Here is a 25861-nt window from a genome sequence, read left to right on the forward strand (position 1 = left end):
CAAGACAAAAGATGAAAAACAACGAACCTGGTCTTACGAAACAAGCGAAACCTCGTTTTCGACCTTGAAAACCTTCTGTGATCCTCAATCAAATTCCAACAAAACTGCAATCGCAGATGCTGAGGAAAACCCGTCTTATAAAGGCGAGAATGAAAAAGATGAAGGAGATTTACCAATGCCGAAACCAAAAGCAAAACCAACGGGGTCATAGTTGTGCTTAAGCTGGGAAGAATAATAGAGACAGCAGCTGAGCATGCAGGAATGAAACAGATTCTTAAGCAGCAAATGTTCCCATACAGAAACATCACTTGTTTATTACGTCAAAGAATACATTTCAAATAATCGTTAAATGATAGATGCTAGTGACATTGAGATAAATTTCCCTCCGATGCGCTAATAAAAGCATACCACGCGGGCTTTGACGCTTTTTCGAGGCTCGACTACTTTTGATTCATTCTCAAAAGAGGCATGAGCGGCAACTATGGCGGTATTAGCGCAATTCTTACCAAAAAAAGAAGAAGAAAAAAATAAAAACCTCTCAACACACATACAAGGAATAGAGGTTCCATAGGAGGCTGTCTGGCGAAGTACAATAACGTCTTCTACCCGTTGATTGTCTAGAAAATACCACCGATGCCCCGAGTTCCAATAAAGAAGAGTATCTTCTCCAACACACGTGCGGTGAACGAAATCTCTCGTTTCGATATCCTCTGGTACTGTAAGTGACTGGTAGTCACACATGGCTAATGGCCAGCTTCGTGTTGGGGCGTGAGTCACACGCCATACGCTGAGATCTTATTAGAGACACTTGAATGACAAATCCCTATGACGACCTCGGGACGCACTTCAGAATTTCGAAGGGTTCATCAGTGCTATACTGACTTCCAAAGTACTCTTTAAGAAGTGACACTGCACCATTCAGGGTAAAATCTACCTGAAGATTATCCCGGTGTTTTTTCTGCTCGAGGGATAAGAATACCAGCATGCGCATGGGACACCGGCCCATAGAGAGACTTGGTTTTCCCCTGGCCATTTTTAATAGAGGAGTCACGTCTCTATAACCCTGTTAGAACTTTAACTATTCGAAGTGGAAACAAAGCTTACCATATGAGACAAAATGTGGACGTCCTTCACGCCGGCCTTATAGTCCTAACAAGCTCAATAATTTCTGGGAAATACAGGCTATGAACCAAGCCTTCATCTTCAAAGTCGACTGGTCGAAGAGCTGTGGGTCTTCGAAAGAATTGAAAGCCATTTATATCCAGATAAAACTCATTGCGAATCGCTTCTGAGTTCTGGGCATTGATGGTATGTGCAGTAAGTTTACAATTAGTGCTTGGACCATTAAGCCCAGCGGTATCAAATGTCGTTATGGATGGCTTCTTGGACATGTAAATGGAGTCTCTTTCTAAATAATGCAAGGATGGTGCTACTTGCTTGAACGAAGTCTCATCCATAGGGTAAATATGAATCTGCGGTCGCAGACCTCAGAAAGATTTAAAGACTGGGTCGTCCTGTTGATCACTGTCATAATATCGCACAGAAGTAATTTAAGAATAACATTCGATTACAACGGACATCGCCTGGCGGGATAATTTTGTACTAGCTGCTGAAGACGTTGGGCCGGACTCTACCAAATGACATCACAAGTTACATTACATATGTACTAGTAGATGGATATCTGCAAGCCGAAATATTATGCCCTTTTACTAGTAAATGGCTGAATAAGATAAAAAGGCGCAGTTCACATGACTGTTATTTAATCAATTTCCACATTTACCTATGTAGAGTAGAACTACCAGTATTCCCTATATCGCAAATGATCACGTCGGTGACCGGAAAAACAAATTTATATCAAATGACTCTTACATTACTACGTAGAATAGCATTTGTTTCGACATCTTCCGTTGCGGTCGTGCCTCGCTAATAGAGGTTAAAGAAGAACAATCGTGTTTGTAGATTCTGTTTGTAGATTCTGAGTCGCCAAAAAAAGATATTTTCAACGGGCTGAGCGCTTCAGCGCGAACCTGAAAAGTGAGGCGGAGCAATCGGCCAACCAGCCACGAACACGAGTCAGAATAGCACCTCAGGTATAGGAAGAAAAGAACTTGTCAAGACCGTTCCGCATAATTGGCGACTATACCTTCGAGGCTGGACTTGAGCAAGGTGACAACTTACAAGATATCAAATACTATTGCTATAACATTTGGACCATAAAAGTTACTGGGTACCCTAGAGCTATAAGGGGGGTTAGCCAGGAATGCTTGATGTCCAATAAGCTCCGAAGTCACCATTTAGTATGGTGGAGATCACGAAACAAATCTTACTGTCGAGCCCAACCCATCCACTTTGGCCTAAGATAAACACCCAAAGCAGTGCCAGACCCTCTGCAGTAAACATTTGAAACAACAACTGAGAGATGGAGGAGGGAAGTTGATAGGTTGTCCAATGGTCGTCTAGCTTGCTCATTTTGTATAGAACCCTCCAGGATCAAGGCTCTAGCACTTGAGTCGTCCAGGCATCTGATTCTAGACCCTTCCAAGGTTGTATTCATACATATTGGTGTATATGTAGGTATAAGTACTGAGTAGGGGAACGCTCTAGGCAGAGCACTCGAAGATGCACGGATCGATCTAGCTGCTGCACAACCAACAACCAGAATACTAATGATATGGGATGACCCATAGGAGTACGATCGGAAAGGTGAAAAGGGTGTTTTCTAAACTAATAACGACGGGCAATTTTGTATGCGACCATAATAACAGAATCACATAAGCAAAACCGAAATGTGACACCTGCCAGTGGCAACCAGTATACATAATATAGTGAGGGACATGCCCACCTGGGCAGGTGGTTCCCCACTATGTACAGTACCTAGAAGACCGCCTGGGCATCTGGGCAGGTATTAACCGTATTCAAGTTATTACCTAGGTACTACAATTGATAGGTATGTACATAAAATACCGATAGTAATTTACACTCCATCCATATTCCAACCTTGGAAGATTGGGCTTAGCATATCATATCCAACATCATTCAAGTTGAACTTGGAAGGTTGTAACATTTGGATCCTGTGGTCAGATTGATGCAGGACATCATATATTATACCTAGGTACTACTAGAAGCCCTCGGAGCATACTCAAGTGCTACTACTGTGACCAATAAATCCAGTCTATATATTGATCTGAGTCATTAGTAGTACCTAGTCACAAAGTCCAGCTTAAGATTATGTACGCACACAAGCGGTTTTTCTTTCTATACAAAATCGTTGATCATCGAAAATAGGTAGAAGCACATGCACATGTGCACGCTCAAGGTACACGAAGAGGTAGAAAGGTGCCAGCACTTGAGTGGTGTTCAAAAACAAAAGGCAGCGATGCAAACACCGACATAGACATACATACGACTAGGTAGCAGATATTTCAAATGTTCCAAGGTTAAATTATGATGCTGATGGAAATTTGAGACTGATAATAAATTCGAGTAACCAGTTGACGTGAAGTTACATGTGCACCTGGGCAACATTCAAGTTTGAAGATATCTGCCTAGAGCCCTGGAGCTTGAACCTCGGCAAGTCTATATATATTCGAAGGTTATTCAAGTTTCAAAGTTTTACTGGTTAAATAGGTAGGTTTCAAATACTAAGTATCAACACGCTATAATTAAGAAAAACCACCGTAGATTTTTGAATATTTCCCTTTCTCAACAGATGTTTGGGATATTTGGGCTAGCTCGGATAGACTCGAACTCAAATATGGTGCTTGGAACAGTTTAAATATACCCGAAAACTATATACTTGCCAGTCCCGTTAATAGAAACAGACATGTGCACTTCATTTTTCATTTAAATAATTTTCTGTGTTTGATTGTTAAGAAAATTGAATGCAAGACCACTTAATCTGGTTCGTAGGACATGCAGGTATGTACTAGTTGACCAGTAATCGGAATTGTGGCTTGGGACGAGTGATATAAACTTAAATTAAAAACACCTGAAGAAATCAACCTTGGAGGAATCAAGGAAATGTTCCGAACCACCGTATGTTGCCCAGGTGGGGTTGATAAGGCAGAAAGGGGTAAATGGCCGAAGCTTGGCACGTTCCTCTTCTTCAAGGAAAGGATTGACCCTCTAGTGTCAAGCTAATGCAAAGGACCTGCGCCCCCGGAGAATCTATATGAAGCTAGGATTTCGGCTAACAGTTTATGAGCCAATCGGCACATACTCAGCCCTGACTTGCGTGTTAGATTGTGACGTGATCTACTGCAACCAACTCCACTTCGCTTATAAACAGTCAATCACTTACTCAATGGGAGAAACGTGCATGGTTGAGGAAAGGCTTGCTTCCGGAACACCGAGTTTAGTGCACGGCACCTGATGATTTTTTTTCATTTCTTCAGTCTCCTGCGATGTGAAGCTTGATACATTAGGCTTTTTCGACGGTCGGACTCGGAGTATACAAGCCATCGACATATAAAAAGGGCATCGGGCCGAGCTGTGATCAGTTGATGGTCATACGCAGTCTTCGATCCGATTGAACGGCATTTTGATCGCTACCATGTTTGTCTCACGGTGGTTGACTTTTGCAAGCATCGTTGGTACTGCATTTGCAGTGCCAGGGCAATCTCTTGCTAAAAGAACTACTGTTAGTGATATTCTAACAGACATTGAGGATGCTACCACTTGCACTGCATGCGAGGTTAGTTAGGAAGAAGTCTCCAAGCTTCAGTATTCCGCCGTTGAGTCTTATGACTTGATTGCTGATCTACTCTTTAGGCCTTGCTCGTTATTCTGCAGGCTTTGGCTCACCTCGGTAACGATGACTTTGTAGATGTCATCACAGATGTCTGCGAATTGGCTGGTGTTAGTATACTTTACCCGAAGAAACATCCAGAGGGAGGACTTGAGCCTATCTGACACCCTATAGATTGATGACGATGATGTGTGCGCGGGCGCAATCTCTCGTGAGGGCCCAATTCTGGCTCATGACCTTCGCAACATGGATGTGCCCTCTCACACTGCCACTCTTTTCTGCACCACCATCTTTGGACTCTGCAGCTATCCTGCTGTGACAGAGTACACAATTGATTTCCCCTCTGCGAAGCCAGCCAACGCAACTCGACCAGAGTCCAGTGGGGAAACTCCCATTAAAGTTGTCCATATCAGTGATATCCATGTTGATCTTGAATACGAGGATGGCGCAAAGTTCGTTCCATAGCCCGCATAACTTCTTCCCTTATTGAACTATACTGATAGCAGCTGATAGCTACAACTGTACCAAGAGTATTTGCTGCCGTCCATACACTACTGCTGATTCTCCTGGAAACACTGACTACCCTGCCGGTGAATATGGAAACCACAACTGCGACTCTCCATTGACCCTGGAGGAGAGCATGTATGAAGCTATCGCGGAATACTTCTCCGATGCATCTTTCACTATTTTCACTGGTGATGTTGTTGAGGGTGCAGTTTGGGCTACCAACGAGACTAATGTGATTGCTGATCTCAACGATGCTTACGAGACCCGGATGCCCAACTATCTCAACCTGGTCTACGGAGTTATTGGAAACCATGACGTTAATCCCGTCAACTCTTTCCCTCCTGCTGCTATTGATACTACCATCTCCAGTCAGTGGGTCTATGACACTCTATCCTCCGACTGGACGCAGTGGATTGGCTCAACTGCCGCTACCACTGCTGACGACTATGGTGCTTATTCCGTGAAATATTCCGGAGGCAACCTTCGCATTATCTCCTTCAACAGCAACTTCTACTACAAGGAGAACTTCTGGCTCTATGAGGCGACAATGGAAACCGACCCTAGCGGTCAGCTAGCATGGTTGGTGGATGAGCTTGATGCTGCCGAGACAGCAGGCGAGCGTGTTTGGCTTATGGGCCACATGCCTATGGGCTCTGGTGATGCTTTCCACGATGGATCAAACTACTTCAACCAGATCATCCAGCGTTATGATGCTACCATTGCCGCTGTTTTCTACGGCCACACCCACAAGGACGAGTTCGAGATTGCCTACAGCAACTACTCCAACCCAACTGCTGACACTGCAACCATGATGTCGTACATTGCTCCTGCTCTGACTCCGACATCAGGCAACCCCACATTCCGTGTTTACTCTGTCGACCCTGTCACTTTCGGTATCCTTGATTTCGAGGTTTACTTCGCCAACATGTCCAGCCCCACTTACCAGACCAAGCCTACCTGGGAGAAATACTACTCTGCTAAGGAAGCTTACGGTTCTCTCCTAACCCCGCCTGTCACCGACAGCGCGGCAGAGCTGACTCCTGCTTTCTGGCACAATGTTACCGTTCTCTTCGAGGATGATGACTCCGTCTTCCAGGACTACTATGCTCGCAAGTCTCGTGGATGGGATGTTTCTGAGTGCACAGACTCTGATGATGACTGCAAGACCGATGAGATCTGTCAGCTCCGTGCCGCAGAGTCCCAGTACAACTGTGTTGAGATTACTGCTGGTATTGACTTCAAGAAAGCAAAGCGATCCAGCTCCAGCAGCAGCTCCCACCAGGAGAGTGCATGCGGTGAATCGGTTATCGGAAGGATGTTCGCGAACTTTGACGAGTCCGTTGCCTCTCTGAAGACCGCTGCCGAGGCTAAGCTGGGATCCAGCTTCATGGACACCACTGTGAACACCACATTATCCGTCTAGAAGCTAGATGTATTAGTTTAGGGCTTATATTTGTGTACGCGGCAGTGAAGCAGGTGGCTGAGAACGGAGTAGTAGACTTTATTTTTTGCCCGTCGGCAGATAAGACTGATTTATTGAATCGTTATACTTCAATGCACGTTCTAGAAACTGTATCGAGTCATTGGCTGGCGATCACTGCCCTAGTAGTAATTAGCTGACAGCCTCAAAGTCCTGGAGGTAAATACTAGTACGTAGTAGTATCGGAGCCCGAGGTCATGCGAGTCAAGAGCTTCAGTCCGGCTACAGCTCCGAGGACATCGGAATTGCTTTTCAATTTAATCAATCAATTAATCAACTTCATCTCGGTTAAACACTCGGCTTGACACGTGGGTTGGTAATAGGTCCATGTGTAGTGAGCCCAGTGACGCTAACTGCGGCTAAGCCGGCGACTAACTAAGCTTCTCAGGGCACCAAATACCGCAATTGAGTATATATGGCACTGGACTCGCTAGAAAAACATATGATATCTTGATTTTGTATCAGATAATATCGAAATCAATCCATTGGAGTTTGCATCATGGCCAATTCCTACGTTAAGACTGCAGTCTCTTCGCTGTTGTTGGCGGCTACCAGCCAAGCCGCCGTTCTGGCCCCTGTTAACGACATTGTGTTCCCAGCCAGTGACAGCGTCCAAAATCCACTGCAGTACTCTGGTGGTAACACACCATGGTTTGCTGGTGAGTTTTTTTTGATTCATTGGTCGTACAGTAGCGTTCTGATGTGGTACTAGGTCCTAATGTCAATGGCGTTGATAACACCGTCCCTGACAAGTGTACTGTGCAACAGGCTGCCTATATTGTGAGACACGGTAGTCGGTGTGTATTGCCGTACAAAATATGGAGAGTTTGATTTATTGATGATTATTGATAGATTCCCCGATTCGGGTTCTTACGACTCATGGGTCGGCATCTACGACAAGGTTAGTACCTGACTTCTGTTGTATCATCGCTTCTCGGAGACTGACATTGTCATAGATTCAAACTGCTGTGAATGGCCATGGATTTGAAGCTCGTGGTGCTCTCTCGTTCATTGCGGATTGGCACACTGTCTTGACCAACACCAATTTGCAAATGTCATCTGAGTCCATGACAGGTTGGAAGGAGGTAAGTTTCGCCTAATTGTTTTGACGAAGACAGAAACTCACGACAGACAGGCCGGTGACCTTGGTTATCAACTCAGAGCTCGCTGTAAGTGATATCCCATCTACTCTCCGTCACTTCTGAGACTGATCTGTTTCTAGACCCCGATTTCTACGAGGATGGTAACCCATTCTACGTCTGGGCCAACCAGTACAAGTACCCCATCAACGAGTCCCGAGTTGTTCAAACTGCTCGTTCTTTTGTCAACGGCTACTTGTATGAGTTTGCCGACACCTACGGCAGCGTTGTCAGTGTGAACTCCACTGGCTCTGTCAGCGCCATCGGTAACTCCCTGGGTCCATCTGACTCATGCCCGACCTTTGCAAGCACCTCAAGTGGCGGTGACAACGTAACTGACTGTGGGTGAAATGAAAATTATGCATTCCTTCCAAAATGTTTGCTAGAAACTAACTCGAATTAGGGGATGCTACCTGGGCCCCAGCGACTGTGAAGCGACTCAACGCACTGGTTAGCGGCAACCTGACCTTCGATGAGACCGACATCACTTTCTTCCCTTACATGTGTGCCTATGAGAGCCAGATCCTTGGTAATCTCAGCCCCTGGTGCAATGTCTTCAACCAGGAGGAGTTGGAAAAATATGCTTATTCCCAGGATTTGAGTTACTACTACGATGTTGGCCCTGGTGCCGATGGACCCGCTAAGATTCTCTTCTTGCCTTTCCTGAACAGTCTGATGAGCCTGCTCAAGGAGGGTCCGGGTCAGACCGGAAAGGCTGCTGATGGAGGTAGTTTCACTGTTCCTAACCTGATCATGGCTTTCTTGAACGATAATCAGATTGCCGAGATGACCGCCGCCATGGGTATCTTTGATAACGAGGCCCCTCTCCCCGATACCCACATCCCCACTAACCACTTGTACAATGTGGCCCACTGGATTACCATGCGCGGTACTGTCGCCTTTGAGGCTTTGAACTGTGAAGTTGAGTCGGGAAAGAAGTCCACCAACGAGACCTATATCCGAGTTCTGTTCAACGATGCTGTGTACCCGATCGTTAGCTGCCAGAATGGACCTGGCAAGAGCTGTCTTCTGTCCGAGTATGCTACTTTCATCGAGGAGAAGAACAAGAAGGCTGGTAACTTCATTGATTACTGCAATGTTACCGAGGCCGGTCACCCCGAGACTGTCGCTGGAGCTAGCTTCTTCACTGATTTGTCCCTGGACTTCTTGACCTTCGTTAACCCTTGAGTGGATGCATCGCCTCCTAATCTCGGGCCCTAGGCTCAGACTGTACATCCATGCCAGCCACTTTATTTCCAATATTGCTCTTTGTGATCTCACCCACCTTGCTTGACCGCTCCTTGATTTCCTTTCTGTTTGTTTTCAATCTTTCGTTTCTAACCATTTGTATTTATTTATAGAGCCTTTTAAGGTTATTAAATTTACATCCCGACCATTAGACATATTCAATATGTGCTCCAAAAGTTCTATTAGGTAGCAGTAGAAGAATCAATAAGCTTCTTTTAATACCTCCAAGGTTAGGTCGCTACAGTTTTTTTGAGTGTACTCACCATCTGCACATGTGCAGTGGTAGTATACCCGTGGCGGCAGCATCGGCCTACTGTAGTACAGCTTATCTCTAGGGCCACCAGTTGCTTATATCCGTATACCACTGGCAGCTAGCCTTCTTTAGCTACCCCTGTATGTAGTTGCATACAGGAGTAGGTCACTTCCTGGATAGTCAGCTACAGATACTACAGACTGAATACTTAAGTATGTAAACAATCAATAACAAACGTCAGCTCGACGCCAAATTGTTTCCCCCAGGTCGATAAGCTCGGTTCTGCCAAGAACTATGTCTCGCTCTTGCGGAAAATGTGCAGGTCGTAGCCTAGAATTCGCGAAATGGGATAGTCAAAGGCGCGCCAGACACTGAGACTCGCCATTCCCCACCCCCTTACTTCAACCTGTCGCGTCACGGCAGCCATTCCCCGAGCCGTGTCCCATTCCCACTTCTCTATTTTCAACAGAGGGATGCCCTGTCGAGTCTAAACCATGAGGGCGATATTAGCCCCACCTTGCGCCGGGTTCACCCACATCTTCGCATCGTCTCGGAGTTTGCACACCATATCGCCGACCTCAAGCGCTAGTGAGGATCTGTCATTGGTACGCCCATGCGGAGGAGGGAATGGCAATCAACCCTCGTCGGCGACCTTGACCACGCCCTCCACGATTGGCACTTCTTGCATGGAAAAGCGATCAATTTGTTTCCCCAGGCTCATCTCCCAGAGTCTGTCTTGGATTACATTATTCATGGTGTGGATGACCTTGGCGTGCAAGTGTTAGGCATTTCAACGTTTGAGTATGAGAATGTTGGTCGCTGGATTGTATAAGTATTTAATTCGATGTCATTCATAGCCGGCACGAAATTCGCGATCGAATGAGTAAGGTGAAATCAAGAAGATAATGTAATCAGAGTGAGCTGAGTCCACGTTTAACTTGTAATGACGTGCATTTCGCTCAGAATCCAAAATCTTTTGGAATTTTTGGCTGTATTGGTAGACATACCTCTTAGTAGCAGGTGGAGGTAGTGCCTTCAGGAAGCATTCTGTATTGTCATATCTAGCAGCAACACTAGACTCGGGGTTGAATTCAGCCATGGCTGAATGAGCTCAAATAACTTCCAAGGTTAAAATTTATACCTAGGTAATATTAATTTTCCGTTCTGGGACTTGCGCTCGAATAAAACATTTGAACAGTGAAAGTAGTAAATTCGAGTTCAAAAAAAGGTTCTAAGTACATAGGAGTGCTACCTCATAGTGACATCGTGTTCTAACAATGGCATCTACTGAAGAGAGAAACTTGGAAGAGTAAGGTAAGACTAGAATGCCCAGGTGTATCTAGGTACATATGTCACTGTACTAAAAGTCCCACTTAGTTAGTAGGGAGCCCTATTAGATGGACCGTTACTCGTATCTGTAGGTGAATGGTTCCCTACTCCATGCATGTAAGAACCTACAGGGATACCTAAAGGGGCAGTCTATCCACTATGTAAGTTAGATAAGGAAGAAAGATAGAAAGATAGAAGTATTATTGGCTAACTGTAAAGCCGAAGAGGTCAACTGAAATAATCTTAGGTGGTCAAAGAACCTCCAACATTGAATACATGAGTAGTAGAAAAAGGTCTAGGTTTATCTATCCATCTAATGTCTATATGAGTTGAATTCGTAAGACCTATGCCTGGACAGATAGCTTACAAGTTAAATCTGATTAGAATAATGTTGTCCATTTCACCAAGCTTCCTAGCCAAGCATTCAAGTGATGCATAAGTATCGATGTTGGAAGAATATGTCACTATGAGGTACACATCACTCCTACTTCGAACATTAAGCATATTTTTGAACAGATATCCTCGAATTTAACATTTTTGATTAGTTGAACCTACTACTTTTCCAAGTTTACTATTATATTTAGATGGAGACAAATAATATTATCCATTTATTCGATGTGGGGCCAATATCATGACGATTAAGGCCTAGAAAAACCTTGGAACACTCGTGGAGGCGTGGACCCCCTCTAGGTACTCAAAATAGAAAAAGTGGGAATCTTGGAATGGAACGAGGCCCGGGGCATGGCACGCGACATATTGAAAGGAGAGAGGGGCATGTTTTACTACTAGTTTCTGCCTTTTAAAAAAAAGGATTAAAAATATCCCATTCGAGGAATTTTGGTTAGAACCAAGACAATACCCGTGCGAACGAGACATCCTTGGCAGAAGGCAACTTCTAAAAGAAATTTGTCGTCGAGTTCAGATGAATTATTGAGACTTGTTTCCCGGGTTTAGGTGAAACCCATCAGGTCCTGCCAAACCTTACCTCTTTGCTTACTGGTTCCTCGCTTCCTCCTATGCTACACCCCCTCTTCTGAACTGGACTGTAATCATGGCCTACAGCGCTGTCCAGGTCGAGGAGGTGGCCTCCGACTCGGAGTCTGAGTCTGATCTCTCCATCTCCTCGCGCGCTTTTCAACCATTACCGAATGTTGAAGACTTTGAACCATCTCGTCTAGAGTTGACCAGAGCAAACGCCGTGACTCAGCTGGCTGCTAGTGCCAGTGCCAGTGCCATTTACCGCCCCATGACTTCCTCCAAATACGAAGTCGTCGAAGCCGATGACTACGAAGACGCTGATCCCTTCCCCAATCCTTCCGATGATCGCCGCCGCATGCCTCCTCTAAATACTGCGGTCGCGCGACATTCTTCTCCCGAACCCGAACCCCCCTTACGAAGTCCATCCAGTGATGCCCCTATCCCTCTCAGTCACCCAACACCAGATCTGCAAGCGATTCAAGGAGCCTATGCGGGAAATGTAGAGCGATTGGAACAAAGTGCAGAGCGGTTGAGCTCCACTACTCAAGATATTGGTAGTGAGATTCGCAAAATGGACCAGGAACAAAAACGACGCCAATCTTGCAGCTCTGCATCCAATTCCATCATAAGGAATGGTGCATTCTCTTCAGGGCCCAGCATAGCTAGATCCTCTCATGGATCAACCAGATCCAGATCCACACGCCAGCGCTCTGTCTCTGGTGGATCCTACCTGGCTCAAGTTGCGGAGCCCGACCATGACCATGACGACGACAGCGAATATCCCCCTCGACTACCCACTCTTCCTGCTCCACAACTTCCTATCTACAACCCCAGCTCCGATCACTTTTACAATGCATACAAAGAGGAAGCGACCGAGGTGAACGAACCGGTAGAGATTGAACGCCCCGACACGGCTGCTTCAGGAGACACCTTTCAGCAAGCGCGTACGCTATTCACCGATTTCGATGGCGTTCATTTTACCCCCTTGGAACGGGCAGATTCCACACGCAGGCTATCCCTGAGTCAACCGCCCCTTGCCAATCAGCCTGATGCACATGCATATAAGGAGCCCCAGAATGGTGAACACATGGTTTACTATCCTGCGCCGGTCCCCCGCATGCTGAACCTGCCTCCAAAGTTGTCGCGTAGACCACCAGCTTCTGAGCGTGAAAAGCGTCGCACCCAGATTTTGTCCTCTATCGCAGCTGAGGATAGAAAGTTGGCAGCAGACCAGGAGAGATTGGGCAACAAGCACAAAGAGCCTATTCAATCGGCGCATCCACCACAACTTCGTGCTAGTGTCTTCTTTGACCCACCAAGTACTGCGATTGAGTTGGAGGTAAAAGAGGATTCGGTAGTTGCGACCCTTGACAGCATCCTCGATGCTTCGGCACGTGCACCTGTTTCCGCCTTTACGGATCATCCCTATGCAGGACATGTTGGTTCATATGTCTATGGAAAGAAGCGCAAGAACAACACAAAACACAAGCTACAGAAAAATTCCCAGTCTTCAATGGGCCAATCCCACAGCAAAACCATAGACGGTGCGTCGCAGGGATCTGTCCATTCTGATGACTTGCATCATGATGAATCCGAACGACTTCACGATTCATATGACCATGAAGGCTCAGTCCACTCAAATGCCGAGGATGAAGAGCACTCTCCAGTAAGCGGCGAGGAAGAAGATAATTCGACTGATTATGTTGGTCCACCAAATACCCTGCTTGCAGAGCTGGAGTTGCGGAAACAAGAGCTTCAACAACGTCGACGCACCTTCATGCCACAGCATACCGAAGGAATGAAGGGGACACTCTTGGAGCTAGATGAGATGGCTCAGAAACAAAGCGAGAAGAGACGACGCCGGCCTGTGACTTTGGCATGGGATAATCGCCATGCTGCTGATGACGATGATGTTCCTCTCGCACTGCTCTACCCTGAGCAGAAGATTGGCGAAGATCCAAATCGCCCGCACGGTCTCATGGAGAGACGTGAAATAGAGGAAAATGAACCATTGAGTGCTCGTCGTGCGCGACTGCGAGGAGAGCCTCTACCAGAGAAACGCTCTGTCACAATTCATACCGCCGAGGTAGCTTCTACCGAAACTCCTATGGATAATGATAAGGACGAGCCCGATGATGAAATTGAGACACTGGCAGAGCGTTTAAGGCGATTGAAGGGTCAAAACCCTGCAGACAGCGAGTTCTCCAACAATCTCTTAGCTGAATTCGATAATCGCTTTGGTAGCTCCCAAGCTGAGTCAACTACCCAGTCAACTACCCAGTCAACCCAACCTCCTCAGCCAGCCCTTGAAGAAACCCTCGCACAGCGACGGGCTAGACTTCAGAAAGAACAAGGCGCCCAGAGTGGTATTGCAAAGAACCCGCGAACGCGCCAAAGCATGGCAGCCCTTCCACAAGTTCGACCCACCCAAGTTCCTCGCAGAAAGTCATCCTATGACATTCTCCAGCATCCCAGTCTCATGCAGCAAAATGCCCATCGCATGTCCATGCAGGCTTTGCCAAACACCAACATGGGATACCAGGTGGCCGGATACCCAACGCCCCAGTTCCAGCCTCCACCACCATATACCCAAGGATCCATCTACCCGCCCCCATATGCGTACAACCATATGCACAATGCAGCATATCCTCCTACATGCGGCCCAACCATTCGGCAACCCGTCAATCCAGCGCAACGAGATGTTATCGATCGCTGGAGACAGAGCATTCGCTAAAATTTCCTTTTTCATATCTCGTTCCTTATTTTTGACCCCATCACCATCATAGCGTCTTCATTATGGGCGTACATCTTTGAATTTCTTTCATTTCCCATTTTTCTCTTTGCCTGTTTTATTGAAGGATATCCATGTAGAGTAGCGCAATTGTGTATGATCTATAGAGGCGATTCGGTCTCATCTACTGTCGATGTGACATTACTGGAGCAGGTCTGAAGACGGAGCGTCAAGTTCTGATTCAGCTGGCTTCACCAATCTTATTTTCATACTACTCCAAGTTTGCCCATGGTGAATACTCGAGTCTGTACCTGTAAAATCCTAGTGGCTTGTTGTGACCCAAATATAGATCTGGACCAGGCCACCTGCCGACACGAGGAACCTTCGGGTGTAACCAGGGTTCTGCCATTTAACTGCTTACGTCTTCCATACTCTCCGCCTGGGGTTGTTGATTAAAATCAACCTTCATTTGAAAGCTTCAATGTTGGGTTATTAATTGACCATTCCCAATTTCACTCTTATCTTCAATCTAAATCCTATCAGTCTCGACGCGGATATTTTTTCTTGGGAAGCTAAACGCCCAGTGGCTGCTCTAAGCCCCACTTGTCCGCGGTATGCAGACTTGAAAGTGCAGCCCTCCTTTCAACTTTTTATTAACACCAGCCTTCAGTCCATTTTGACCATGGAGACTCACGTTCCTTGAAATTTTACCTCCACGTCTTATACAGACGCTACCCCACCCTGGCTTCAAGTGCACAGAATGCCGCCATCAGCCGTCTTTTCGTATTGGCGTCGCGACCACCGCCGCTCTACGGCGCCGCCAGCTCCCTTATCAGCACATACACCACTACCTACGAATGTAGTAGAAAGGCCGCTCAGCCCTCCTCAGCTCCCTGAGATCCCAGATACCCCAACTCTCACAAGTGCGCTCGATACCACACCGTCATACGATGCCCCGCCCTGGAGCGAATCCCCGCTGGAGATCGATGCTTCGAAATCGACGTTTACCCCCTCCGCCGCGCCATTGTCCTCCTATATTACCCTCGCAGTTCCTTCACCATCTGCTGAGAGACAGAACCGTCCTCACTCGAGTCCCGAAGAGCTTTATCCCGAGTCAGCCTTCACAGCACAAGCAAACAATTCACAACACTCTGTGAATGCGCTCCGGCCGGATCAAGGCGACATGGAATCGAACTTTAAGCCTAGCTCGCCATTTCGTCTTTCCATTGGCAAAGGACTACGAAGCTTCCAGACACCAACATCTGACACTCCGAAGCGATCACCTACCGTGGGCCCTGGAGCGAGTCATTTTCGATTGAGAACCCCACCAGAAGATCTGTCGGCTGAGAAACCGAACGTTTCCCAGAGGGAGACTAAGCAGGATGGGGCTTTGTCAAGGCGGGCGCCGGAGCGTGAGAACTCGGCAGATAGTGTCCACCATAAGTCGGGAAAGGCAATGCTTCATCTTTTGAATCCCATGTCACTTCTTGCTCGTCGCCGGTCCTCTCAAATAAGTAGCTATCGTGTGGAAGATTCTAAACTCAGTGCTCCCAATTCTATACCTGGTATTCCCGATGACTATGATCCTCGAATTCGGGGAAAGATTGTTCATGATTTCTCTGCCCCTCGGCCTCGACGAAATGTCTCTGGGAACTCGGGAACCGCTGAGCAAGACCCATCATTACAACATCCTGCCCATCGGTGGGGTGAGAATACGAGACGGCAGAGTGATCACTCGCCAGTGTTTAAAGAGCATTTTGAGGATGATGAGAATGTAATGCAGGTTGAGAACAAGGGGTACCTCCAGTCGCCGCTTCTCACGGCTCCGACGCAGACAGGCTACGAAAAATCAATACCTGTCTTCGCTCGGAAATTTCCATCAACGGCGCCTGAGAATGGTTCGGACGCGGTTGATGAGTTTGAGAACTTACCTGCTGAACTTCCTGGTGATTTCCCAGTTGAGCTTCCTGCAGAGGTTCCACCTGAATATTTTACAAGCCCGCCAAAAGCAAGTCCACCAAACAACCACAGGGATCAAGATATCATCCCTAAGGTTCACCCTGCGGGCTTGCCAAAGCACCTGAAGAGTAATGCCTCTTCAAGATTCAGCTTTGACATGGGCGGCGTTGAATCTTCAGTACAAGAGAAGCTTCTTGAAGAGAAACACAAGGCGAAAGAAGCTGCGCGGAGATTGGAAGATGGCTATTTTGATGACTTTGATGACGATTTCGACAATGATATGCTCGATGATATGGACGATCTTGAGGAACAGATTCCAGAACTCAACGCCGATTATGATGAGGATGAAGAGTTTGTGCACTCTGACTCCCATAATATCCACAGCGACCCCAGATCTTGGACCGCGCCAGCCCTTTCGCCAGTCGTTGCTAGTCCGACTATACCGGCTCTACCATCTGAGAGCTCGATTAATGCCCTGAGCCCTGGCCCGACTGGGACTGTGACATCCAGTTTCAACTCGCCTACTAGCACTGAGGTGTTGAGCCCTACGGAAAGTCTACTTGTCGAACCTCTTCCGCTGCGTGATTCTCGACTGGATATGACGCCTATTCCTGAGGATTCACAGCAACCTTCGTCTGTCGATAACAAGCAGGAGATGTCAGAACTTGATTACATTGAAGATGATCTCTATTTCGATGATGGGGAATTCGGGGACCTCGATGCAGATGATCTCGATGGAGGATTTGATGAATCTATCTTTGACGATGAGACGAGTCATCTATATGAACGAAAACAAGTCAATAAAGAACCCGCCAGGGATCTTTCCCCAATTGCAGGATCTGAGAACAACGACCCAGTGGAAAAGGAAATTCCCACCGAAAACGACGCCACGCAGGGTCTTCAGCACATGCCTAGCGTAGCAAGTGAGTACCATTCTCTGAAGCGTGGCCCGCTTGGGGAGCCAATCCCCAATTTGGGACCTGCGCGAGCCCATGGTGGTGTTCTCACAGAACAGAACCTCGAAGTATTGCACAACGCTCTAGCCTTTGCGGCAAACGAGGCAGCGACCCAGAGTCGGTTCGGGCGCACGCTCAGTACAAGCGAACGCTCTCTCAGGACAAGAGAGCTTATCCCAGACCTCACATACTGCCGACTCGCAACCTGGTCTTGTATCCGATGACAGTCGACTCAGCCAAGCAGCCGACATGATAGCATTTGATGATGTGTTTGACGACCATATTTACGATGATGATGCCTACTACGATGATCCCATTGTCGCAGCAGCCAATGCGGAGGCGTTGGAAAACGACGATGAAGGCTTTTACGGTCAGGAGTTCGGTTTCTATGCACAGGCTCATAGCAACGGTGGTGCTGAAATGACCAACGGGGGATACTTTGGTCCACGAGGGGTCGAAGGGATCACTCGTAGCTTTAGCAGCCGCGGGAAATTCCAAGAGCCCAGCTTGACCCCCATCACCGAACGCAGTGAATGGAGCACTCGCAATTCGGTCATTTCTGTTAAAGCCAATGGAGCTACTCATTCCAATGCATCCCTTGCTAGTCCCGGTCTGGCTCAGCTTGTTGATATGGGCAACCTTGACGATGAGATGACTCTCAGAGCACTCATGAAATTGCGCCGCGGTGCTTGGGGTGGTAGCAATGGTAGTCTACGCAGCAGTGCAGGCAGTCCGCCACCTCATACCTTGACTTCCTCCCATCGTGGCAGCTTTGCGGCTCCTTCAGAGACTGCCAGTCCCTCTGAGACTAGAGCATTTACTGATGAAGGGTTAGCCAGTCTAGGCTATCACCCTGATGATTACTCTCATACACTTTCACCACTCAAAGACAGTGGATTACCATCTGCCGATCTCCCGCATAGTGAAATACCGCATAGCGGAAACGACGGCCCGAGTTACGCAGATATTGAGGAGAAATTGCCGAACACCGGCGGTCATCCTCTCAATGTCCTGTAACTTGTTTTTCACCCCCTTTCCTTTCTTTTTTCTAATACCTTTGATTTCCCGTGTTTTGGATATAATTGCCAACTGGCCTCTTTCTCTTCTTGTTCTATATAGGATGTCTTACCCCCTTTCTTTTTTCCCGTTTTTATCTGGCTATTTTTCTCACGATTTGATGACTTACCCGAGGCTGTTTTGATTTCTCTTCTGGCGGGCATTTTGGTCCTTTGAGACATTTGTTACAATGCGCTTGAACCCATTAACATTATGTTAATATCTACTCCCCATACACGTATTAAAATGCAATCCCACAATGCAGTACCACATCCTGTAGACTCCCACGTCATTTTTGTAAACTATAGAGCTCCGATTGGGCCGAAATCACCCGCGAAGCACCGAAATGCTTAGCCGGTCTGCCGCAGTGTGGACCAACTGGGGTCAGATGGAGTAAATCGGACTGGCCGCGCAACGTAAAATCGGCATTCGGGCTGACTCAGCGCACCAGCCTTCAAGGTTGCAGGTTCCTCCCGAGTTTACCATCTTCTCCAATCTAAACCCTTTTTACCCCAGTTTACAATCAGCAGAGTTTCTGCTCTCTGATGAGTTCCGATTCCATACAGGTGCTACGGCAACAATAGTCGACACCTGTTTTTCACGCGATTCAATCTCTGATCTGTACGTGTTCCCGCCTCTTCCTTTACTCCGTCGGTACGCTCGGCAAAAGAACAACAGGGCAACTTCGGGGGCTGGCGCATGACCAAGTGGATTCTAACTAGTTGCCATAGCTCAAATCTGGGCTTCTTCAATCTGTGACTTCAGTAGTCTCTTTTAACCTTTCTCTCCTCTCTCCCCTTTCTTGAACCGAACCGGCTTCGTCGTTTGTACGACGAAAAAAAAATCCCGCAATGTTCAGGAATACTGCCTTGAAGGCCTCCAGGAGGTCCTTCAACCTCTCCTCGAGCGCTCGTCTTTCCAACAAGAATGGCTTTAGTCTTGCTGCTCGTCGTCCTCTTGCTATCGTGAATGGCACCCGTCAATATGCTTCCGAAGCGTCAAAACCTGGAGTGGTAAGCTACAACAAACCTTTATACCGAAAAAAGTGGACATGGAAAAAATCTTGATCGCTTGCGATTTAATTATCTCAACGCGCACAAAAAATGAACACGAAAGCGCAAACACGATCATTCGACTAACGCGATGCCTCGAATTTGTTTTTCCTTTGAATATAGGACCCCAACGATTCTTTCCTCCAGGGCAGCACTGCCAACTACATCGATGAGATGTACCTGGCATGGAAGCGCGACCCTTCCAGTGTTCACATCTCATGGCAAACCTACTTCAAGAACATGGAGGAGGGTACCATGCCCATGTCTCAGGCCTTCACTCCTCCCCCCTACCCTCGTCCCTACCCCTACCGGTGGTGTCCCCCAGGACATGCCCGCTGCCGGCCTCGCCGGTGGTACCGATGTCACCAACCACTTGAAGGTTCAATTGCTGGTGCGCGCTTACCAGGCCCGTGGTCACCACAAGGCCAAGATCGACCCTCTCGGCATTCGCGGAGAGGCCGAGGCTTTCGGCTACAACAAGCCCAAGGAGCTTGAGCTGGACCACTACGGTTTCACTGAGCGTGATCTGGACCAGGAGTTCGCTCTTGGACCTGGTATCTTGCCCCGCTACGTTACTGAAGAGCGCAAGAAGATGAGTTTGCGTGAGATCATTGCTGCTTGCGAGAAGATCTACTGTGGCTCTTACGGTGTTGAGTACATCCACATCCCCGACCGCAAGCCTTGCGAGTGGATCCGTGACCGCTTCGAGATCCCCGAGCCCTTCCGCTACTCCGTCGATGAGAAGCGTCGTATTCTGGACCGTCTTATCTGGAGTTCCAGCTTCGAGACCTTCTTGTCTACCAAGTACCCCAACGACAAGCGTTTCGGTCTGGAGGGTTGTGAGACCCTGGTTCCTGGTATGAAGGCTCTCATTGACCGCAGTGTTGACTACGGCATCAAGGACATTGTCATCGGTATGCCTCATCGTGGTCGTCTGAACGTCCTCTCCAACGTTGTTCGTAAGCCCAACGAGTCCATCTTCAGTGAGTTCGCTGGTTCCACTGAGCCTTCCGATGAGGGTTCCGGTGATGTCAAGTACCACTTGGGTATGAACTTCGAGCGCCCTACCCCCTCCGGTAAGCGTGTGCAGCTTTCCCTGGTTGCCAACCCCTCTCACTTGGAGGCCGAGGACCCCGTTGTCCTGGGTAAGGCTCGTGCTATCCAGCACTACAACAACGATGAGACCGAGTTCAACACCGCTATGGGTGTTCTGCTCCACGGTGATGCTGCTTTCGCCGCTCAGGGTATTGTCTACGAGACCATGGGATTCCAGTCTCTGCCTGCTTACTCTACCGGTGGTACTGTCCACATCGTTGTGAACAACCAGATTGGTTTCACCACCGACCCCCGCTTTGCCCGTTCCACCCCCTATTGTTCGGACATTGCTAAGTCTATTGACGCCCCTGTCTTCCACGTCAACGCCGATGATGTCGAGGCCGTCAACTACGTTTGCCAGATCGCCGCCGACTGGCGTGCCGAGTTCAAGCGTGACGTTGTCATTGACATGGTCTGCTACCGTAAGCAAGGTCACAACGAGACTGATCAGCCCTCTTTCACCCAGCCTCTGATGTACAAGCGTATTGCTGAGCAGAAGGCTCAGCTCGACAAGTACGTCGAGAAGCTGATTGCTGAGGGTACCTTCACCAAGGAGGATATCGATGAGCACAAGAAGTGGGTCTGGGGCATGCTGAACGACAGCTTCGACCGCAGCCGTGACTACCAGCCTACCAGCAAGGAGTGGTTGACTTCTGCTTGGAACAACTTCAAGACCCCCAAGGAGCTCGCCACTGAGGTCCTTCCTCACCTCCCTACTGCCGTCGGTACCACCAACCTGAAGACCATCGCCGAGAAGATCAGCGGTAGCGATGCCCCCGAGGGCTTCGTTCTTCACCGTAACCTGAAACGTATCTTGGCTGGCCGTAAGAAGGCTGTTGATGAGGGTAAGGGCATTGACTGGGCTACTGCTGAGGCTCTTGCCTTCGGTACCCTTGTCGATGAGGGTTACCACGTCCGTGTCTCCGGACAGGATGTTGAGCGTGGTACCTTCTCTCAGCGTCACGCCGTCCTGCACGACCAGGAGACTGAGGCTGTCCACACTCCTCTGCAGAAGATCAGCGACAAGCAGGGTAGCTTCGTCATTTCTAACTCCTCCCTGAGCGAGTTCGGCTGGTAAGTTCACTACAAGAAATCACCCTCTTCTCAGTCATAACGTTTTGATGCTAATCTCTTTATTTTATAGTCTCGGCTTCGAGTACGGTTACTCTCTGACCTCCCCCGAGGCTCTTGTCATGTGGGAGGCCCAGTTCGGTGACTTCGCCAACAACGCTCAGTGTATCATTGATCAGTTTATCGCCTCCGGTGAATCCAAGTGGCTGCAGCGCTCCGGTCTCGTTGTCTCTCTGCCCCACGGTTACGATGGCCAGGGTCCTGAGCACTCTTCCGGTCGTATGGAGCGTTGGTTGCAGCTTTGCAACGAGGAGCCTCGCGTCTTCCCCCCTGCTGACAAGCTGGATCGCCAGCACCAGGACTGCAACATGCAGATTGTTTACATGACTGAGCCATCTAACCTGTTCCACGTCCTGCGTCGCCAGATCCACCGCCAGTTCCGCAAGCCTCTGATTATCTTCTTCTCCAAGTCTTTGCTGCGTCACCCCATCGCTCGCTCTGACATTGAGTCCTTCACTGATGACTCCCACTTCCAGTGGATCATCCGTGACAATGCCCACGGTACCACCATCGACGAGCCCGAGAAGATTGAGCGCGTTGTTATGTGCTCTGGTCAGGTTTACGCTGCCCTCGTCAAGCACCGCGAGGCCAACGGTATCCGCAACACTGCCATCACCCGTGTCGAGCAGCTTCACCCCTTCCCTTGGGCTCAGCTGAAGGAGAACCTCGACAGCTACCCCAACGCCAAGAACATTGTCTGGTGCCAGGAGGAGCCTCTTAACGCCGGCCCCTGGTCTTTCGTCCAGCCCCGTATCGAGACCATGCTCAACTCCACTGAGCACCACAACCGCCGTCACGTCCTGTACGCCGGTCGCGCTCCTAGCGCCTCCGTCGCCACTGGTCTCAAGGCTGTTCACCTGAAGGAGGAGCAGGAGCTTCTGGAGCATGCTTTCTCCGTCCACCAGGATCGCCTTAAGGGCGAGTAAATTAATTACCTTTTCTTTTCATGTTATGGCCTATGACCCGGCTTTCATGCCGGCCATGACGCGAAGGTAATTTTTAACTTGTTGAATGTCTTGTGTCTTTCTAATGTTCATTGGCTCATCTGGGAGCTAGCGTGTGATTTCCTTTGTAACACCTTTTTTTTATTTGCATGAGTTGTCTCTGTTATCGACCTCGGTGTATACGACCTGTCTTTGCTATTGCTAGACATTTAGGCTCGGTTATACCTAGAATCATGTCTTTGTAAAATACAATTTTTTCATTCAGTTGTGGCATTTGACATTAATATCACTTGAGGGTTCATTCAATTGTTTTACTAGTATTATTTCGTAGTGTGAACTAGATATAATTATTCCAATGACGTCGAGGATCGAGTACAAGTTCGATTGTCTCAGTAATTCCTAATCGACCACGCCTATATGTAGATACCCCTCAACCACAACTGTAGGACTCGAGAGCTATCATTTTACATTACTAGTACCAATGAGAAAACTCCCTCATATTCACAATAGTATTTACCGTAAAACCATGGGCTACCAGCAGCAATTAATTCCAAGGTTGAGGACTGCAATTTATATGACTAATCTGATTTATGCCTGATCTCTCTGGCGGCCAACTCACCTGATCTGATACGCTCTTCTCCGCACGCAATCTTCCTAGACCCCAGCCCACTAACATCGTCTACTCTTTTCCTGCTTGAGGTGTTGCTGCTAATAGATGGTGAAAGTCTTTTGCCTCTTATAATTGGATTCTTAGAACCCTACCTCTGATTCCACTGGATTGGACCTGGAGCAACAAAAGCTCCTGCAGCGTCTCTTCCCCCAGCTTATCCACAGCTTTTCACCATGTCTGCAGTTTCAACCTCAACCGTTAATCCACAGGGACAGGGAGTTCGCCAATCGGCTAGACAGACTCGTACAAACCCTTCTCGAACCTCGAAAACCGTCGGTCGATCCTCTTTTGGCTATGGTCGCGGCTCGACAGCCGAGATCCCCTCTACGCCCCCTGTGCCTCATGGCTTTTATCCTGCCCTCACACATTTCACCGATGCGATCACTGCTCTTCCTCGCGAGTTTCGTCGTCACAATTCTCTCTTGAAAGAAGTAGACGCTAAGGCGTGGGCGTTGGAGGAAAACCTCTTGCAGCTGCTTGAGCTTTCCTCTGCGTCGCATCCTGTGCCTGGTCCACAGCATCCAGCTCCCATTGTTGCTGGCGTAGTACGAGATGATGTATTACCCAAGGTATGTTATAATTTGTCAACCTCTATTCAAGTCTTGTTGTTGAGGGATTTGGAATTAATGGCTTTTTTTTCTCTAATCTCTAGGAGCTTTCCCAGGTGCCCGAGTCACCCGAAAGTAAAAACCGTCGTCTCCTCTTTGACCGCGTGCGCCAAAGCCTCTCCGATCTCATGATGACAGCTGATGAGAAAAACCATGTGATTTCGAATGCGAATGAGGAATTGGACCGTCAGGTTATTCGTCTGGATACCGTTTTCCCGTACATTGCGGGCGAGATCAGCGAAGAAGCGCGCCTGGGTAGCCTGTCGCACTGGGCATATTCTAATAAGAATGCCGCCAAGACGACAGCTAATGAGCGCCCACGCCGTGAAGCTGTCTCGCATAGACAGGATCTGGCGCATGCGCTTCATGAGGCTGAAGCTGCTAGTCGTAGCGAGCAGCGGCGCGAAGCGGTCATGGCGCGGAAACAGCGTCGTACAAATGCGGATGCTGATTATGAAGATACTCGTGGGGCTCGGAAGCCTGCGACTGCCAAGTCTCGTGGGGAGAATGCGGGGACTGAGCAGGGTGCTACTACTAAGCGTCGGAAGGTTGAAAGACCTCCCGCTATGGATCTGGCTACCCCGATGGAACGCTCTGCTAGTGGTGCTACTAGCCAGAGAGGTACCAATAAGGATGGAACAGAGAAGAAGCGCCGTGCTCCCAATGCAGGGACTACTGCAGCTCGGAAGAAGTATGTTTTGCATCTCTACTGTTCAGTCTCGATTGTAACCTCTTGCTAATTGGTCTTTCTCTCTATAGGACGAATGCTGCTTCGAATGCTGGATCTCCTGTCCTGGCTCCTTCCCCTCTTATTGGCACTTTCAATGCCCCGCGTGGAGCTGCAAGCCCTGGTCCTGCTCCTAATGCAGCAGCACGTCCGCAATCCTCTCGAGCTCAGCAGAATGCGGGACAAGCAAACAACACTCGACAAAGGCCCTCATCATCAGCTTCGAATCGTGTCACGCAAGCGAACAGTACGCTACTGACCTATTCCTTTGCTCTTCCATGTTATCTTTCTCTTCTTTATTGGTCTTATTCTAACATTGATGTTTCTCAGCCAAACCCGCCGACCCCAGATCCACACCCCGCGACGGACCCCTCAAAACAGAAACCACAAACTCCGACGCAAACCGAAATTACGAAGGCGAAGCTGCACGCATTGCAGCACCTACAGGAGCCAAGCGTGATGAGGTGGACGGACGCCCAGCAGAAGCCATCGAGACCGAGCAGCCTAAAGGCCGAAACTCCAAGACCTCTACGCCATTGCTTCCATTCGCCGAGCCTGTCCAGCCTCGATCTCGTCCAACGCGGAGTACAGATCCCGCACCGAATAAGCGCAACGCTAAGAAGACCGCTGTGCCGGTTCCTCCTATCCCATCTGACGAGGAATCCATTCACGAAGGTGATGACGAAGATGAAGATGGAGAACCCCGATACTGTTATTGTAATGAGATCAGTTTCGGTGAGATGGTCGCGTGTGACAATGATGCTTGTCCGCGCGAGTGGTTCCACTTGTCTTGTGTAGGGTTGACCAAACCGCCTGGGAAAAATGGTGAGTCCTACATCCGTCTGTCTCTGTATGGGATTGTACTAATGTCTCTCTAGTCAAATGGTATTGCAATGAGTGCAAAGAGAATATGCGGAGAGGTCGAAATGGGCGGTAAATTTGATTCCTGAGATATGCAATTCGGTTCCGAGCTTTAGATAGTGTATCTATGTCATGATCATTTGTTGGCGTTTGGTTTAGGATTGATGCTAGAATATGAGAACGGACTGCGACGATTCATTTCCATGCACACATTCAAGTTTATAAATTGAACTTCGACTTGAAGTTGTACTTACATAGTAGGACTTGACTGCCAAGTGCCAGGTCGATACCTAGTACTAATGAGCCACCTAGGCGTATAGAACTTGAGCTTGGAAGCCCTAATACTACTAGAACATATGGGACTACTAGCAGCTCCTTCATCCTCTACAT

At 48.3% G+C, this 25861-nt stretch overlaps 9 protein-coding genes across 9 annotated transcripts; 6 read left to right on the forward strand and 3 right to left on the reverse strand.

Moving 5' to 3' along the window:
• Window positions 1-1999: 1999 nt before the first annotated feature.
• Window positions 2000-2469, reverse strand: N7483_011635 (uncharacterized protein; the record flags this gene model as incomplete). Its single annotated transcript, XM_057095062.1, has 2 exons — window positions 2000-2085; window positions 2328-2469. The coding sequence occupies 2 exons, from the start codon at window positions 2467-2469 to the stop codon at window positions 2000-2002; spliced, it is 228 nt and encodes a 75-aa protein (XP_056941033.1).
• Window positions 2470-4552: 2083 nt separating this feature from the next.
• Window positions 4553-6677, forward strand: N7483_011636 (sphingomyelin phosphodiesterase; the record flags this gene model as incomplete). The annotated part of the gene is made up of 4 exons (XM_057095063.1): window positions 4553-4693; window positions 4771-4857; window positions 4922-5199; window positions 5261-6677. The coding sequence occupies 4 exons, from the start codon at window positions 4553-4555 to the stop codon at window positions 6675-6677; spliced, it is 1923 nt and encodes a 640-aa protein (XP_056941034.1).
• A 556-nt stretch (window positions 6678-7233) lies between these two features.
• N7483_011637 (phosphoglycerate mutase-like protein) lies at window positions 7234-9061 on the forward strand (the record flags this gene model as incomplete). Its single annotated transcript, XM_057095064.1, has 7 exons — window positions 7234-7393; window positions 7447-7531; window positions 7587-7635; window positions 7691-7819; window positions 7870-7903; window positions 7957-8214; window positions 8277-9061. 7 exons carry the CDS (start codon window positions 7234-7236, stop codon window positions 9059-9061), a joined length of 1500 nt encoding a protein of 499 aa, XP_056941035.1.
• A 605-nt stretch (window positions 9062-9666) lies between these two features.
• Window positions 9667-10128, reverse strand: N7483_011638 (uncharacterized protein; the record flags this gene model as incomplete). The annotated part of the gene is made up of 3 exons (XM_057095065.1): window positions 9667-9830; window positions 9891-9959; window positions 10014-10128. The coding sequence occupies 3 exons, from the start codon at window positions 10126-10128 to the stop codon at window positions 9667-9669; spliced, it is 348 nt and encodes a 115-aa protein (XP_056941036.1).
• Window positions 10129-10221: 93 nt separating this feature from the next.
• N7483_011639 (uncharacterized protein) lies at window positions 10222-10473 on the reverse strand (the record flags this gene model as incomplete). Its single annotated transcript, XM_057095066.1, has 1 exon — window positions 10222-10473. The coding sequence occupies one exon, from the start codon at window positions 10471-10473 to the stop codon at window positions 10222-10224; it is 252 nt and encodes an 83-aa protein (XP_056941037.1).
• Window positions 10474-11754: 1281 nt separating this feature from the next.
• N7483_011640 (uncharacterized protein) lies at window positions 11755-14415 on the forward strand (the record flags this gene model as incomplete). Its single annotated transcript, XM_057095067.1, has 1 exon — window positions 11755-14415. One exon carries the CDS (start codon window positions 11755-11757, stop codon window positions 14413-14415), a length of 2661 nt encoding a protein of 886 aa, XP_056941038.1.
• A 757-nt stretch (window positions 14416-15172) lies between these two features.
• On the forward strand, window positions 15173-18344 carry N7483_011641 (uncharacterized protein; the record flags this gene model as incomplete). Its single annotated transcript, XM_057095068.1, has 2 exons — window positions 15173-17465; window positions 17488-18344. 2 exons carry the CDS (start codon window positions 15173-15175, stop codon window positions 18342-18344), a joined length of 3150 nt encoding a protein of 1049 aa, XP_056941039.1.
• An 890-nt stretch (window positions 18345-19234) lies between these two features.
• kgd1 (alpha-ketoglutarate dehydrogenase KGD1) lies at window positions 19235-22587 on the forward strand (the record flags this gene model as incomplete). Its single annotated transcript, XM_057095069.1, has 4 exons — window positions 19235-19396; window positions 19559-19611; window positions 19706-21604; window positions 21675-22587. 4 exons carry the CDS (start codon window positions 19235-19237, stop codon window positions 22585-22587), a joined length of 3027 nt encoding a protein of 1008 aa, XP_056941040.1.
• Window positions 22588-23448: 861 nt separating this feature from the next.
• On the forward strand, window positions 23449-25547 carry N7483_011643 (putative PHD finger domain protein (Ing1); the record flags this gene model as incomplete). Its single annotated transcript, XM_057095070.1, has 5 exons — window positions 23449-23844; window positions 23928-24574; window positions 24643-24857; window positions 24941-25435; window positions 25489-25547. The coding sequence occupies 5 exons, from the start codon at window positions 23449-23451 to the stop codon at window positions 25545-25547; spliced, it is 1812 nt and encodes a 603-aa protein (XP_056941041.1).
• Window positions 25548-25861: the final 314 nt, after the last annotated feature.

The sequence above is a fragment of the Penicillium malachiteum genome (assembly GCF_028827825.1).
Source record: "Penicillium malachiteum strain IBT 17515 chromosome Unknown utg000005l:1.0-9002435.0:326005.0-9005861.0, whole genome shotgun sequence".
NCBI lineage: Eukaryota > Fungi > Ascomycota > Eurotiomycetes > Eurotiales > Aspergillaceae > Penicillium > Penicillium malachiteum.